The sequence below is a fragment of the Lepisma saccharinum genome, chromosome 21 (genome assembly GCF_977018435.1).
Source record: "Lepisma saccharinum chromosome 21, izLepSacc3.1, whole genome shotgun sequence".
Classification (NCBI taxonomy): Eukaryota; Metazoa; Arthropoda; class Insecta; order Zygentoma; family Lepismatidae; genus Lepisma; species Lepisma saccharinum.
Genome location: NC_139249.1, coordinates 52,956,521 through 52,974,218, shown reverse-complemented (window position 1 = coordinate 52,974,218; position 17,698 = coordinate 52,956,521). Strand labels below are relative to the sequence as shown.

Below are 17,698 nucleotides of genomic sequence, written 5' to 3'. Positions count from 1 at the left end.
CTGCTTGATGTTTCTGTTCATTACTGATGGTATGAAGGAACGACGATGAACTCGGAATGCAGCACGTAAGCACTGCGAAGGACAGTATGAAAACATCCTTTGGCGTGTGCAGAACGGAAACTCACAACAGGGGCTCAATATGACGACCACCAACATCGATGCACACATTGTACCTTCGAAGAATGTTCTCATACAGACGATTGAAGACCAGTGGATTCTCTCGAATGAAGTCCGCTGCTGCCACAATCCTAGCAACCAGGTCATGCTCAGACTCGATGGGGGTTTAATAAATGAGACTCTTCATGCGCCACCATAGAAAAAAGTCCAGGGGCGTTAAGTCGGGAGATCGTGGAAGCCACGGCACGCCCTATCCATTGCCTGTCATATATGTGGGTCAGATGGTCCCGTACGTCCCGTGCAAAGTGGGGTGGCGCCCCATCATGCTGGAACCACATGTTTTGCCTAATGGCCAATGGCACATTTTCCAACATCTCGGGCAATGTCTCTTGGAGAAAAATCAGATAAGTACGACCTGTGAGATTGGTGGGAAGTACGTATGGGCCAATTAAACGACCGGCCAGTATTCCTGCCCAGACGTTGATGCCCATTCGCTGCTGGAACCCACGAGCTTTCGTTGCGAATGGGTTCTCTTCATCCCACACATGGCTGTTGCGGGAATTAAAAACACCCACTCTGGTGAATTTCGCCTCATCCGTGAAGAGCACCAACTGTGGAAACTGAGGCGTATTCACGCAACGACGCACAAACCATGTGCAGAAGCGAACACGTGGTTCAAAATCTGTGGGACCCATGGCGTGCACCTTCTGGGGGTGATTTGGGTGCAGTTGTTGATCATGAAGGACATTCCACACTACAGACTGAGATACACCAACATCCCGCGCTACGATTCGGGTACTCGTACCAGGGTCTTCGTGCACAGCATGAAGAATTGCCTCCTCCACCGCAGGCGTGCGCCTCGTCCTTTGGGCACCTGTGTCCACTCTACTCACAACAAATGTTCCAGATTCACGAAGACGACGGTTCACTTTTTCGAATATGGTGTGTGATGGCGTCACACGTTCCGGGAAACGTTCTTGGTACATCGCACGGGCAGCCCTTCCATTACATCTCGCTTCCCCGTAAATGAGCATCATGTCTGCATACTCCTCGAAACTGTATTGCACCATCGTGGGAGTTTTCACGTCCACACACACCCACAACGTCGTAATGTTCCCAGAAGATACGTCGTGTGTACGTACTCAACCAATGTGTCACGTCCAGCGCTCTCTCCATACAGTCTTGCAATACCCAGAGGGCGCAAGGGTCAACTTCGACCAGGGATAGCGAGTGACTCCTAGTATGACGTCAGCGCACACCTTCATGCATCACAGAGGCTACGAACGGGAAGGAACGTCAGTAAGTACGGGTTGGTCGCTCCCGTTCCATGTCCTTCACGTGAGAACGTTAATGACTAACGTCGGACTCGCATGGGATACCTCTACACGCTCTGCAGTAATGTAGTACAGAACAATACGAACGTGTCCCAGCATTCGTGGGGCACGTGGATACGTATTTGGTGCTGCTCCTCAGAGAGCCGACTTCCGGCTGACCTTGTACTCCCGAGGTCCCGGGTTCAACGAATTCCCGGTGGGAGGGGGCACGTAGTGGTTCATATCGCAATTGTAATTGCACGTTGCGTTCCACGTAGCATGCACGTGTACATCCATCACTCCGTTTTGCGTACCATCTGGGATGCGCGACAGTCACTGTCCAAGCATGTTCCCTCGTCGTCTTTCTCCATTTTGCGCGAGTTTCCGCTCACATGCAGTGGGGATTCCCCATTTCCTTTGGGGATTCCCCTTGCGCATTACGAAAAGCGCCGCAATTTCAACGCCCTGATATTGTTTGGATACTACTTCCTCCACTTCCGCCAGAGCCGATCTTCGTATCTTTCGTGGTTCAGACGTTATTGCTCTCTGAAAGAGGTGTGAACCGATTTTCTCACGGCTCTGGCAGCCACACGGTGCCGTTTTCGTAATTTTGCCACATGGCACTTTCGGCTTGTTTTTCCTTCTAGATTCACCCCCCTAAGTTTGTAATGGGAGTTCGAAATCACCCTGTATATAAATAACCATGTTGGTTTTGAGAGTAGAATTTTACTAGAAATGGATGTTTGTTATTTCAGTCTTCATAATGTAACATAGACGCCGAAATAAGCCTTGAGCGGTGTGTACTTGCGCCAAGATAACTGAAACATCGGAACTACAGACTTCCCTTCCTCTTTCTTTCACCCTGGCACTTCCATGATAGGGTTTCAAATGCTTTGATGGATCTGTAATATGGGAAGTTAACTCCAATATAGTTTATACCAGAATCGAGCCTAGCACCTTTTATTTCGAGGTAACACACCCACTACCCTTCGGGGAGGTCCCTGTCTGTTTTCCAACTGGTTGTGAGCTTCAAGAATGATGACGCTGGATAACAAATTTTACATACGTTTATGGTATAATTTCTGAAAAAATAATCTTGTTTGTGAGTGCAGAACTAAATATTTGATGGCACTGGATATAACAGATTTCACACAGTTATTGGCTAATTTCATTTTTATGCGTGAGTCGAACGTGGCTTTTTATGCACCCAGCGATGTTACTTTCCTTCAGCCCACTTTTACAGTTTTTTACAAAATTCCACTTCCGACGTGCAAGCCTACTGCGCTATGAAATCAGACGCCCCAGGCTCTAACTCTGGTCAGGCATGGGTGTACTATGCTTGTCCCATCACCATTTCTTCAGTTCATCATTCATCCTCACCGCCGCGATTAACGAAAAGCAACGAAGAATAACCAACCTAGAAATGGTATTAGAAAACGTTCTCTCGAAATTGCACAAGTTGAGTACACTACCCCATGGGAAGAAGATTTCCGCTTCTATGAGTAATGATTGATTGACTCGCTTTTTTTGCCACTTTTGAATAATTTGCGAAGATGAGGATGAGTGATGATGTGATGAAATTGATGAATGGACACTCACAAACATCCATGCTCAGGCCAGGATTCGAACGCAGGACCCCTGGCGTCGTAGCGCGATGTGCTAACCACTCCGCCATCTTCCTTGAGTAATTATACATATGATAACAGAAAGCTCTTTAGAATTTGAAAAGATAATGTATCTAAAGCGTGTAGATCATTGTTAATAATTTAGTACATACCTCGTTATCTTCCATAAATGAGGGGTGGCTTATTATTCATAACAGCCATGTGTTAGCGGCAATCCCCCCCTGAAGTTTTATCTTGCAACTTCTATCACACGCACCACACTATGACCATAGAATAGTATTCTATGCTACGACTCGCTATGACTGTCTCCATAATGTGAGAGAGGAATGGAAATTGTTTCCAAAAAGCTCCGGAATAAGCAACATCGATCCCGACCGAACATCTGTTACCGCTTATCAGTCAATCGGCCCGAATTTTGTACTGGTAGGGAGGAAAAGTACATTTTCAAAAGATATCCAAATTCCCTTAACGGGACGGGCTATAAAATCATTAGGAGCATCTGTTTCGACATGCAACGGCAAGCAGTAGAAAAAAGAGTACAAGTCTTGCTTTGGCGTTCATGGCGCGGGAAATTTGGGAGCAGTGTTTCAAACTGTAAGCAACATTTACTGAAGAACAATTTTGCAATATTTGCCATCAAATTAAAATTTCCAGTAAAATACATAAATATTTGCCGGGGGCACGTGGACGTTTGCGGGGGCCAGTGCCCTGCGCCCCCCCCCCCCACTAACGACGTCCCTGATTATGTCCCGATTATCTCTGCTGTAACAAGGCTGCACATAGCGGCAGAGAAGGTGGTAAAGGGGAAGGGATCGAGTGGGAAGAGCGAAGCAGTACATGATGCTGGGAAAGCTGGTAACTTCAACCGCTATCCTCCGTTCACTCTCACGTGTTCATTGGTACTCGTAGAGCCGTCTCGCGTCACTACTTGAGCAGAAACGTTTCCGTTCGCTTGCTCCAGGGAATTTGTTTTCTTGTGTATGGAGTGACCATTCAAAATATTCTTGGGTGGAACACAACGCACCGTGCATTCATTGTTGAAAAGCCATTTACAAGATATTATTTTCCCCACACTGTATTAGTAAAGTGAAGTCAAAGATAAAACAGATTTTCAATTTTTTCAATTATAAACATTGTTGAAAAATGCTTAAAATTAGTAATGTTAATTTTTCCAAAAGGCCGTAAATTTCAGTTTCTTAATGTAATTTTTTTATGCACAGATAAGCTTATCAGGACTGGACCTACAGTTTAAAGTGGGATCCAAACCACTTTGCAATTCGTCTCCACCCAATCAAGTTCCGAGCCGTAATTAGGGGGCACCGAACGATGTAAATGAAAAAAAAATGTAAAAGAGAGAATGCCAAGGAGTCCCGTGAAATTATTTGTGGCCAGTGGCCACAGGCATTGAAACCCCCCCCACAACCTTGGACTGAAGCCAATTCAAGGGGGCAAACATTGAAATGAAGAAAAGCAAGGCCAGCAGAATCTAAGAGCAGCAGGACAAAATGATACTCAAGATTGAATTAGTTTTCATACGTTTCTTGCATTTTTCTTCCAGACGGCCAAGAGCACCTGATGGGGAGGGGGGCACAGAGGGACAATTGCTTCTCTCATTTCAAATTTTATGCAAATAAAAATGAGTTTCGTAAAATTTTCTTGCGGCAAGAGTCTGACCTGGGCACCGAACGATCTAAATGAAAAAAGGGGTAAGAGAGAGCATGCAATGGCGCCCCGTGAAATTATTTGCTCCCCATTAAATAAATATAGTTTTTAAGTTTGCAAAAATTGTATCTGAAAATTTTCTTGCTAGCTTCGCTCACAATTTAATTATTTTCTATAATGTATTGTAAATTACTAGAGAGAGAGAAGTAAGACACAATGTGTACTTCAGACTGTTGTTGCTAAACAGTTTTGTTTTAAATGTATGAAAATCGTTTTGAGGAAAAGGAGCACATGAATGTGAGAGACAATTTACATAATTTTCGCTGTTGGTTTGTTATGATGAATTGACTATGTAATATAGTTAAATAATATTTTTATATGTATTAAAGAAACATTGAATACGTGCACAATTTTGTGTTAAGATGTTGCATATGTATTTTCTTATTTTACGTCACTCCATGATGCATATGTGTAAAACATATGTTCTACATGAAAGTTACACATATCATATGTAAAAAAGGAATTATATTCGTCATTTTGTGTCAAAAATACAGTTTGTGAGCTTGTTTTCCGTTATTAGCTAATGTTAAATTGAACGTGTTGAAAAAATACCAGACAAAAATGCCAATAATAATAATAATGTCATTATCATTAATATTCCTATTATCATTATTGGCACGTTTATCCTCCTGGTAATTGCCGCCCACCAGACAAAAAATCGTGGGTCCCCCTCTGCCTCCACCATCGAACCTCTTGAGTACAAGGCGACAACGTTACCACTACGCCATCGGGGAGGTATTTTCTTGAAAACCGAGAATAGAGGTAAACGAGCAGCACAATGATTGTTTGTTCATTTCATATTACTTAAGTACAATTTTACACACGTTGCCTCCGCACAATGCCCAAAGTCCTGTTTCACAGTTCTTTACAAATTATACTGGTTTGTTCTGCAGCTGTCTTTAGAAGTAACAGTAACATTTTCTAGTAACAGTAACTGTAAACTACTTACGTTATGAAATTAGTACCTGAAATTCAGTTATTTCTCCAACTAACTAGTAACTAAATTGAAATTTAGTTGTACACTCCTGTTCACATAAAGTGTCACTCTTTATAGGGTCGAACAGTTTAAGTATATTCCCCTTGATCTGAACAGAAGTGTACAATTACTATTTTTTCGCATAGAAAGGAATTTTCTTCTGTTCAATTTTTAAAATTTGTTGAATCATATGCTCGCTTGATGAATTAGTGATTATTGAAATCGTGAGACCACGAGAACAATCTTATTTATGTATCTATTCCAAGCGTATTTTAATTAGATTAATTTCGACATAAGGCTATATAATCTACAACAATCCTCATTGGTATACCACAGTTCAACAGTGAATAATATATTGTTTGCGCAACAAAAATACATTAAAACACTATTTTCTCATCTTTAAGTATGTGGATTTTGTTGCCTCTGTATTTACATATAAAATATATTAATTTGGTTATAATTATATGGTTTATTGATTTAGTTTATTCCTACGCTTTTCTGCCATTTTTGTCTACTCGCAAAGATGAGAATCAGTGATAATATGATGAAACGTATGAAGGATGATATACAAAGAATGCCCATTCGAACCAGAGACTCCTAGCCTCGTAACGCGCTGTTCTGACCACTCCAACACGGAGACCAGCCGTTATAATTATATATGAAACTAATGGTAAGTTGTTGGTAGTCGTCTGTGATGAAATTACACTGCCCTCCAGAAATTAAGCAACAACAAGAAAATGTGCGGTAAAAGAGAAAACAGTTGGAGAAAAGAGAAGAAGAGTGGTGGGCACGCTGAAAGAAAGCAACGAATGCGTTAGGGAAAACAGGTGAGTCATAAAGTGCGATCATCGTGCCCTCGCACGGATTTCTGGCGTACCAGGTATTGGAGTCGAAGACGCGCGTGCACGGAAGAGGTGTGTGTCTCTATCTGGAGAGTGCAGAGGTGAGTCAAGTGCGCGGAAAGGGTCGAATATGGCAACCAGGCATCATTTGGCTGATGAATTACGGTGGCGTGCCATCGGTAGAAGCAGGGCAGCGTCAGGTCGAAGTGGCCAGGTGACTCAATGTCGATCTTGCAGTTGTCAGCAGGTTATGGAACAAGTTCCAGAGAACGCAAAATGCATCGCGGAGTTTCAGTGGAGGTCGACCGCTTGTGACATCGTTCAGGGATGACCGATATATCCGTTTGACAAGTCGGCGTAACAGGTCCGCAACAGCTATCCAAGTGCATGCAGCGGCTATTGCTGCCACAGGACGGCCTATGTCAACGAGTACAGTACGCAGACGGCTACACGAGGGTGGGTTGTATGCCAGGAGACCAGTGTTGTGTATACCACTCACCCAGCGTCAGAAGACAGCCCGCTTACGTTGGGCACGAGAACATGTGAACTGGACACTGGACCAATGGCGGTCCGTTCTCTTCACTGATGAGTCCAGGTTCTCACTGAACAGTGATTCGCGACGCCGATTGGTCTGGAGAGAGGCAGGAACTCGTTACCATCCCTCCAATATTTTTGAAAGGGACAGATATGGTGGTGGAGGTGTGCTTGTATGGGGTGGCATTTCTATTGGTGGACGTACTGACCTCTATATCCTCCCACGTGGCACCATGACAGGTCAGCGCTATAGGGATGAGGTCCTTGCACGTTATGTGGAACCCTTCGCACGAGAACGAGGTCCGGGCTTCATTCTGCAGGACGATAATGCCCGTCCACATAGGGCAGGACTAGTCGATCGGTTCTTGGACGAACACCATATTCAACGCATGGTGTGGCCATCCCGTTCCCCGGACCTTAACCCCATTGAACACATGTGGGATGCTCTGGGGAGACGTCTCGCTAGCCTTGTGCGCCCTCCACAAACACTAAAAGACCTTCAACTGTCTCTCTCCCAACAATGGACCCTCATACCCAATGAGTTGGTGGACAACCTTATTGGCAGCATGCGGCGGCGTTGTGAGGCGTGCATTGCTGCGCGCGGTGATCATATCCCTTATTAGTGTCAGACAACGGTCACTTTCCGTCTCCAACGTTTACCACCTGTGATGCTCCATGCGTACATTTCATTTCTTTTGCCCACGAGTGTACCTTGTTTTGTGTTTCTTCTGTTCTGTAAGGCGTGGGACACTCGTTTCTTTCGTTACAAATAAAATATGTACACCCTCCGGCCTTGTGTTTGATTCTATTGGATGATCACCATTTGTTGCTTAATTTATGGAGAGCAGTGTAATAGCGCGCTTGCATTTCATGTTTCGAACCACGTCTTACGAGATATAACTAATCTAGAATAAAGTAATAGTAACTAAATTAGATACGTTTTAAAGCAACAGTAATTATAATCGAATTAATTTCTCAAGTGATTAGCTTTGAATTACTTTTGAAAAGTAACTTTCCAAACACTGTTGATATCTTAGAGTTCAGCATTACTCAGATAAGAATTGTGAGAGAAGTTTTATAAGATACAATATGGTAATAATCACCATCAGGATGAAATTCAAATCATTCAAAAATCATTGCATGAAGGGACTACTAAAACTATATATTCCGGATATACGAATAAATTCAAATTAACATTTATGTTTCAATGTAACTTCATTCTCCTTCTTTCTCATCCTGCAAAACATTATGTCGTTCTCAATTCTAACTAACTAACTAACTAACTCTCTAGCCTTCTTAAACCCGAAGGTTCATGGCTGCAGCAACACAGGCCTTCCATCTGTCCCTATCTTGAGCAAGATCTATATACTCTTTTCCATCCCTACCGATTTCCTTTAGGTCCATCTCAACGTTGTCCTTCCATCTTCGTCTTGGCCTTCCTACAGGTCTCTTACCATCTGGTTTCCCAACAAGAATCCTGTAAACTCCTCTTTCCTCTCCCATTCGTGCCACATGGCCTGCCCACCTAAGTCTTCTTGATTTAATTATTCTAATAATATCTGGACATGAATACAAATTATGTAGTTCTAAATTATGTAACCTTCTCCACTCACCTGTCTCCTCATCCCTTTTAGGTCCAAATATTTTCCTAAGAATCTTATTTTCAAATACTCTCAATTTATGTTCCTCTTTTAATGTAAGGGACCAAGTTTCACACCCGTATAATACTACAGGCAAAATTACTGTTTTGTATATTTTAACTTTTAGTTTCTTAGATATTAAACGAGAAGACAAAAGTTTATGAAGAGAGAAGTAACATGCATTTCCTGAATTAAGCCTACTTTTTATTTCCTCTTTAATATAATTTTCATTTGTTAATATTACTCCTAAGTATTTGAATTTGGAAACTGGTTCAAACGAGTTGTTATCAATAATTAGATTTTGATTATTACCTAACACTTGGTTTCGGCCTGTAAGCATATATTTAGTTTTCTCTTTGTTAACTTCCAAACCTATCTCTTTAGCAGTTTTAAAAAATATTTTAGCATTATTCTTAATTGTATTCACATCATCCCCCAGTAAGTCTACATCATCTGCATATGCTAACAACTGAGTCACACCATTTAATTTTAGTCCTTCTTTAGTTTCTTTTACCTTCCGAACAGCATATTCTAAGGCAAAATTAAAGAGCAATGGAGATAATGCATCTCCTTGTTTTAACCCATCATGAATTATAAATTTGTCAGACATATTATTACCCACACGAATTTTACTTTCTGTTTCACTGGTGCATATTTTTATCATACTAACAAGCTTCTTAGGTATTCCAAACTCTACTAATATATTATATAATTTATCTCTTTTGACCGTCGTTCTCAATTCAATGGTCTTTATTCTTGGGCGAGGTTCAGCAAATACTGATCTACCACCTAACCCGACAAAGAAAAATGTAGCAAAGTACCTAGATACATTATTATACATGAAGATTATAAGACACTACATAAGTAAAATAACATAAAAGAAACTATTCACCCATTCAGAAAGCAATGAATATCCTAAGATATTGGGCAAAAATTTCTGACTACTTGCACCCAGATATTAAGAAGTCTTGCAACATCATTTCTTGAGTATATTTTGGACTCTTGATTTCTTATAAACCATCATCATTCAACCATGTATCTGCAAATTGTGTACAGTTCAAACAATCCACACAGACGATTTTGATTCCATAGAAGCATGTCCACAAACTTCCACGCTATTGAGTTGCCATTTTTAGTCAATTATGTTGTCCTTTTTACAAATTTCAAGGTATTCTTAGAAGACACGTTAAATAGATTCTCAAATGTTCATCTGCAAAAGGAACAAATAAAAATTTTGTTAATATGGGGTATGACACTATGAACTGAACAAAGATGAAAAAAATAGTTTACATTATATTCTTACCTCAGACAAGTTGAGTTAGTAATAAAATAAAAACATCTTAAAGATATTGTGTAATTGGATGTGAATATAATTGATCTAAACTGTTGCATAATGATTAACGAAGTGGTCCTGTTATAGCTAACAGAATTATTAAAGGTTTGATTCACGGTATCAGCTCACTTCACTGACTCAGATCTATCTTTACAGTGCATGTGAAATATGACTTGGACTTCGGGTAGGTTATTGAATAAAATATTCGGAACATAATCAGGACAAATTATGATTTATCTGAAAATCAATCAATATTATCCACAAATAAATGATTGGCCTTGCACTTGTAAAATATGTGAATTTGTAATCTTTTCTAATCTATACTAATTTGTAAATTCTCAGTAAATACGCAAACTATTGTTTGGTAGACGGTTACGACTTTACCCTTTTAGCTGTTAGGGGGTGCTTTTACACTTTAAATACATAAAGCGTGAACTTATTGAAATGCTGCACTACCATTACAAGGCATTCAAAATTATGAAAAAACGAGAAAACCGAAGAGTTCTATACAGCTTACAAAACCGGTTTTCTGACCTGATTCTGTGAAAGAAGATAACACACAAGTTGTTCACAACTTGCACAAAATTCGGGTATCTCACATTAAATCTATTCCAATCCAACCTAAATTAGCTTAACATACTTAATGCATTTAACATTTGCGAGCTTTATGAACCGTGTTCAAGTTTCAATAACAAAAAGGAGAAAAATCTTGTTCAAAACAGGTGAGAAACGACTCGTTCCAACCATGTACAAGGGAAATGTTAAACTATAATGAACGACTGATTTGTAAGACAAATTCCGATGTACGTACATTTGAATAGCACCAGTGAAGTACGGAAATAATCTCAAAGGAACGATAGTAGAGCATTTTGTGCAATATCGATTTAATGCCAGAATATAATCTATATCAAGGTATTTCATGCTCTAGTAATAATCACAAAACTGTAATATCTGCATTATGCCTAACTTAAAATAACATTCTCTTCTGATTTTACAATTTCAAAGAATTATCAACTTCGTTTGTAAGGGAAAATGCGTGCTGCGTTGAAAAGGTAGACACGTTGAAGCGATATTCTCACAGAAATTATATCGGAAGGTATTTCCTCAACATATACTAAATAAATCATCCATTCTGCATCACTCTTGCATTTTGCAAACGTTTTGCTTTTGATGAATTAAGCTACAAACATATAAATATAAGATTTACCTTTCAGTTCTGTCCGATGTTTCCTTCTTCCAACATGTACTGGATTCGTTATTCTCTGGTAACTCACGATTTCGACGCAATCGCATTGATCATATCTTTAGAAAACACGGAGTGAAATCACGGCAACAGTGTTGGCTAAAATCTGCACCACGGAGTATATTGCGACGAAACGCAACTTCAAAAATTTTAATGATAACCACTACTCTCTGAAGGTACGAAATGTTTTCATTTCTTCACATAGTAGGGGTGTAAGGGGTGACCTTCCACGTAGTACACCCAAATGTCAACCTCACTTCCACGTTAGTGCACCCTGGACTGAGGACTAACGAGGCTCTGGCGACTGGCCCCATGTCCAGTATAATTTTGTTTGTGTTGTCCTGTGTTTTGTCCTTATTTGTGCTGAGTGTTCTTTGCAGCCTCGGCTTTTAACGAAAGTCAGAACATTTTAATATTTTATGATTTTAATGAAGCAACGTTAGAGTTGTTACGTGTAACGGTAAGGGGCTGGACCCCGTATAGTGTGACGGGTGCAAAATAGCCTTAGTGCTGACGCACCCAAAATTTTAAAATCAAAATCAAATCAAAAAATCAAAAATCAAATCTTCACATAGTATTTCAGATGCTTGCGGGAAGAGCATGTGATCTTTGTTTCACCAAGAAATCTTCCATACTAGTCATAAAAGAAAAAAACACGCACCGGTATTGACAAAAACTACCATCAGCGCCATCTGTACGGAGAAGTTTGAACATGACGGAGACCTTTTATTTTCTGTTATTTACTTAAATATCTTTAATCGTAACAACATTATAAGGCTCACAAGTTCTAGTGAATAAAACAATTTTCTATATCGGAAAATTTCTTCCTTACCGAATCTATATTAGTTCTACGCTTATCCATTGAAATTTGGGCCTATGCTTTAACATGGCTTTAGAACCCCCTTAATTTGTGCATCTTTTTGGCACTGTGCATTTTTCAATTAGAATAAATATAAACTTTCTTACATTACTTACCATAGGAGCTTTCCTTAATCGAAATTCATGATCTAAACACACAGAATTGCCAGGTCGAACTTTGGTTTTTAACCTGGATTGTTTGCGAATTTCCACTAAGATGCAACTTTACTTCGTTTCTTCATCCGTATTTATGATTTTCATTTTATTTTTGGATATTGAATTTTCTATTTTTTAGTAGCTGTAAATTAATTTCGTCATTTTAAATTGTTTTACTTCAATTTGTTTTGGGAAATAAATGGTTTAGTGATTTTATTGTTCAAAGTTGTTCTGGCGTTGTGCAATAAGGGAGACCCTGACTTCACTTCTCTCCCTCATCGCACAAAGTAAGGACATCCTTGAATTGTGACGTCACTCAAGGAATGCCTACATTGTTAGGTTAGGTCTGTTAGGTTTGGTTCTCTTAGCATACATACACTATAAATGTATTATTTATGCGAAGATAACTAAACCCAACAAGCCTAAAATAACAAATCAGGCATATAGCCTTACATCTTCACGTAAATTAGGCTCATTATGTTTCATTTATAATGGAGGTTCTTCAATTGCAATACTACTTTTTTCCACTTGCAATTGTTTCCTCCTCTCAAATCCTACATTTCTGGAATCCTTGATTCATACCCTTTCCAACGATTTCTGTATTTTTCTTGCGCGCAAGAAGTTTTCATAAAACTCGCCACTTTAACGTTCGTTATGAAATGGGGAAACACATCGTGAACCTGACTGTCCAAGTCCCATAAAATTCCGTCGCTTACAGCCGGAGTTATCGCTTCTTGAAGAAACTCGGGAAACAACACGTCTCAACACGCACACAAAGACCCTTTCATTTTCCTTTTGTCTGTTTTTTACGTTGCCAACGTGTTGACACAGCAGAGTTTTTGTGTCTAAGGAAAATAAATGGGTGTTAAATTCGTCTCAATATACACAATGATCCTTCATTGTTGATGATGATGATCTTGCAGATCATCTAAAATAAATACCTTCAAACTTCAGGTATGAGCTTCCCTCATATGCTGCAGCAGTGATGATATTAAATCCTGTCAATATTCACCATATTATTTCACTGTACTGTATACAGTGGCAGCTCGTGGTCTGGCTCTATGGGTGTGCACTTTAGTCTCGCGTCCAGAAGTGTTATAACACCCCAGTCAAAAATTAGCACCGTTTTTGAGCACATATTGATGCTTAATATATATTAACCAAAGTTTTGATCAACTTTCACTGAAAATGAGGCTATGATAGAGTTTTATTTCATTTTTTTTAAAACGGATTTTTTACAAATTTCAAATATTTCGGAAATTATCCAGCCAATCACGAGAAGAGCGATGTTATTGTGCAATATGTAATTCAACATTCGATAATCTGACAAAATAACTCAATACATATAAATACCGATCTACAATATGAATACTATTGTCGATTTGCAAAATATTTCATAGAAGCTTCTTCCTCCGCTCCGCTGATATTAATGAACAAGGAGAATAATAATATTGGCGTACACCAAAGAATCCGATCCAACTACCACATGGAGGAAATCAATTGAAATCTATCTTTATGTTGTTAATTTCTAATGACAGATTGATCCAACCTAGCAAATCAAGCGAAATCAAGAGAATAATAAATATTGAAGAAAATCACAGTACTCACTCAGTTCACACCGCCTTGCTTCGTACTTCAGAATTTTTCCTTCCCTTCCGCCGCAGTTGCTACAGGCTTTGTAGCTAACTCCCCTCCAAAAATTCAACAACTTTAAATATTAAGTCTCTGCTTTCGCTATGTACAGTTTCCCTATTCATCATGAAATCAAAAAGTTTGCACTGAAACAGGTACGAGCTTTTGACAGCGCTAAACAATTTTGCAACTCAGTAACAGCCACACACAATGCAAAACAGCTGGCTGATTGATGTACGCTCCCTCCGCATGGGTTGAGAATTCGGCTACTGCGCCACAGAGACAGTTTATTTTGGCCAAAATTCACTAAGCAAAGGCAATATCAGGCATGTTTAAAACCCCCCGTCTCGCTTTCAGTTGCCCTCCTCACCTTCCCCTATCATGAACGGGACACAATCGGAGGGACAATGTACCATCGAAATTTCCTTTCTAAAAAAAAAATCCCTCCATTTGCAATGATGTATGTGTTAGCTCGACTCTGTCCCACGATCTCTAATGGAATTCGTTTACAACACTACATTTGCTCGCACACCGATCGCTGCGTTCACAGCTTTCGTAAATGATGCAACCTCCCAACACACGGCGCTCAAACCAAAAGACCCAATCAGAGTCCTCTACGCGACTGCTTCAACAGCGTCATAGGGAGCGAAACTAACATTGTGTTCAAACCCAAGCGCGGCTCGGTCGACGCGAGTTGATATCACTGATCTCACGCTTCTCCACCATATTTCTTGGTGAAGCGGCGTGGGAACACTTGATGTTTCGAAAGAAATATAATTCAATATATAAGTATAATAATAATGTTTTGCATTACAGATATATTTGGATGTGCACGTGCAATTGTGCGAATAGGCAGAAGCCGCTATTGTGTATATAACACATAGCAAATTCCTTCTTTTCCTTCTGCTAGCAGTTAGTTTGGCAACAGCGCAATAGCACTGGCTGCGTATTGGCTGAACCCATGAAGTGGCACAACAAGGGAGGCGGGGCAACCTGGGATGGAAACTACGGGGGACAAACATTGAAGTAGACCAAGGCTAGCAGAATTTAAGAGTAGCATGACAAAATAATACTCAAAATGAAATTAATTTTCATATATGTCTTGAATTTTTATTCTAGAAGCTCAAGAGCACCTGCAGAGGGGAGGGGGGCACAGAAGAGCAAAGTGCCCTCCTACTCTATTTCAAATTTTATGCAAACAAAAATATGTTTCGTAAAATTTTCATTCTCCCTTCGCTCTTACAGTCTCATGAAATTCAGAGCCACAGCTAAAGGCGGTAGGAGTCGGACCTGAGCACCGAACAATGTAAATTAAAAAAAAAAAACAATGTAAAAGAGAGAATGCCATGGCGCTCCCTGAAATTAAATTATTTACGCCCTATTAAATCAATATTGTTTTCAGATTGCAAAAATTGGATCTACAAATTTTCTTGCTCTGTTTGCTCACAATTTGGTTATTTTCTGTAATAGATTGTAAATTACTAGAGACTGAGAAGTAAGACCAAATATGTACCTTAGACTGTTGCTGCTAAACAGTTCTGTTTTAAATACATGAATATTGTTTTGAAGGAAAAAAGCACACACATGTGAGATACAATTTACATTATTTTTGCTGCTGGTTTGTTATGAGGTCGATGAATTGATCATGTAATGTATTTAAATAATATATATATATATATACATATAAACACATTGAATACGTGCGCAACTTATTGTTAACATGTTACATATATATTTTCTTATTTTACGTCACTCCATGTTATATGCTGTACATGAAAGTTACACATGTCATACAGAAAAATAATTATATTCGTCATTTTTGTCTTTTAAATACAGTTTGTGTGCGTGTTTTCCATTATTAGCTAATGTGAAATTGAACGTGGTGAAAAAATACCAGAACAATCCAATAATAATAATAATAATAATAATACGATTATGATTATTATTATTAATGGCACGTTTATCCTCCTTGTACTTGCCCTACCCCCTAGACAAAAAATCGTTGTTGCACCTCTGAACTCATGTTCCATCTAATAGCGTACTCATTATAGGACCCCTGACACACCCCGTGCTCACGTCTATGGAATATATAACTCAGGAGGGGCAATGGGGACGATCATTGTTCTAAATATATACTTCCCACAAAAAAAAACAATCTCCTGTTTTCCCTGTGGCGGAGTGGTTACCACATCGCGCCACGACGCCAGGGGTCCAGGGTTCGAATCCCGGCTTGGGAATGGATGCTTGTGAGTATCCATTCATCAATTTCATCATGTCAGCACTGATCACCATTTTTGTAAATTAGCCAAAAGTGGCACGAAATGCGAAGTAGAATAAAGAAAACCAATCAATCATATTTCGTAAAGTTTCTCGCTTCTCTTTCTTCTCAACCATATGACACACACCCCAATGCAGATTACCTCTCTGCTCAAACAATGATACTGTCTACGAGCTAGTAAATTGACCATTGAGGAAGCCGGTATCGATTGCTGCAAGCGTCTCGCATAATAGGAAGCCGATGAGGCTAGTGACAAAATCCGGGTGCCGTGTTCTGGAAGTATGAGGAAAGTGAAGGAAGATCAGGGTGTCTTCTCATTTGCAAGTATACATTGACCACAGTCATTTCCGCCGCCAGAAATTTTTGTAGGGTTGGTCAGGTCATTGATAAAACTTGATTAGCATAAATAATAACAACAATAATTAATATTACCACGGTTATAATTGTAACTTTACAACAATAACTATTATAAGGGAATAAGGAGAACCCATTTTATTCCAAATTTATTATTATAAATAATAACACTATTATTATTATATTAATAGGGAGACTTTGCTACTCGACCCACTACACTACATGAAAAAATACCCAGCACAACCGTTTTCCATTCCTTTATAACATTTCGAACAGTATTGAGATGCATAGTTCGACGAAAGAGGAACGTCTCCTCAAGTTTAGTCCACTTATGGTGGCTAAACTGGATATAATACTGTAGCATCTGGTTATGCCAGCCCCTGTTGCTGTCCCAAGTCCCCTTTTAGAAAAAGTTTTGATTATGTGGATATTTCCGTATTGAATAATTGATGCCCAAAGGAAGGAGTGAAGGTGTAAGGAAACGCATTTGTAACGGAATATCATTTAAGCTGAGGATAGGCCCACGAAGATAGTTATGCTAACTCTGTGGTAAAAGAAGTGCCGATGGTTATGCCATAGGTGTGCATATATATTATTAGAGATTTGTTAATTTGGTCTATGCAAGACACACATGGAAACGATATGTAAAATATGTATATATATAACTACGTATAATAAACCAATATATCCCACGAGAATGTTATGATTTCAAGAACTACGGTACTGTCCATTTAACAAGTTGTATATTCACTTTCTGTACATGTGTAAACGAATCAGGGACATAAAAATATAAATGTTATGTGAAACCCCCCCTTTCGTATTCCGGCGCAAATATAATCTGCTCGCTTGGCACCCAGGGTGAGGTGAAAGGAGAGATTGAGGGATTAAAGTAGGAAGAAATTCAGAGGGCCGGAAAGAAACCAGGGATAGGGGGGCCGAATTCTCACACGGTGTACTGTCTGGAGAAAAAATACTTCCCCCATAGGACCTTAGTACGTACCAGTAGTCTTATGGGGAACTATATTTTACATGACTGTACAAGGTATATTTCAGACGCGTAGGTAACTCCAACAAC

At 39.6% G+C, this 17,698-nt stretch overlaps 1 protein-coding gene across 2 annotated transcripts in view; it reads right to left on the bottom strand.

The window, feature by feature from the left end:
• LOC146004532 (transient receptor potential cation channel subfamily A member 1-like) overlaps window positions 1-17,698 on the bottom strand; it is an 80,079-nt gene that overhangs the window by 24,147 nt on the left and 38,234 nt on the right. Inside the window, exon 1 of one of the 2 annotated variants that reach the window (XM_083143416.1) lies at window positions 9,662-9,795. The exons of the other annotated variant lie outside the window; for it this stretch is intronic. Within the exon in view, the coding sequence (XP_082999542.1) occupies window positions 9,662-9,665 (4 nt within the window). The 5' untranslated portion in view covers window positions 9,666-9,795. Of the gene's footprint in view, window positions 1-9,661; window positions 9,796-17,698 lie in introns of those variants that run through there. 2 annotated transcript variants of the gene reach the window in all.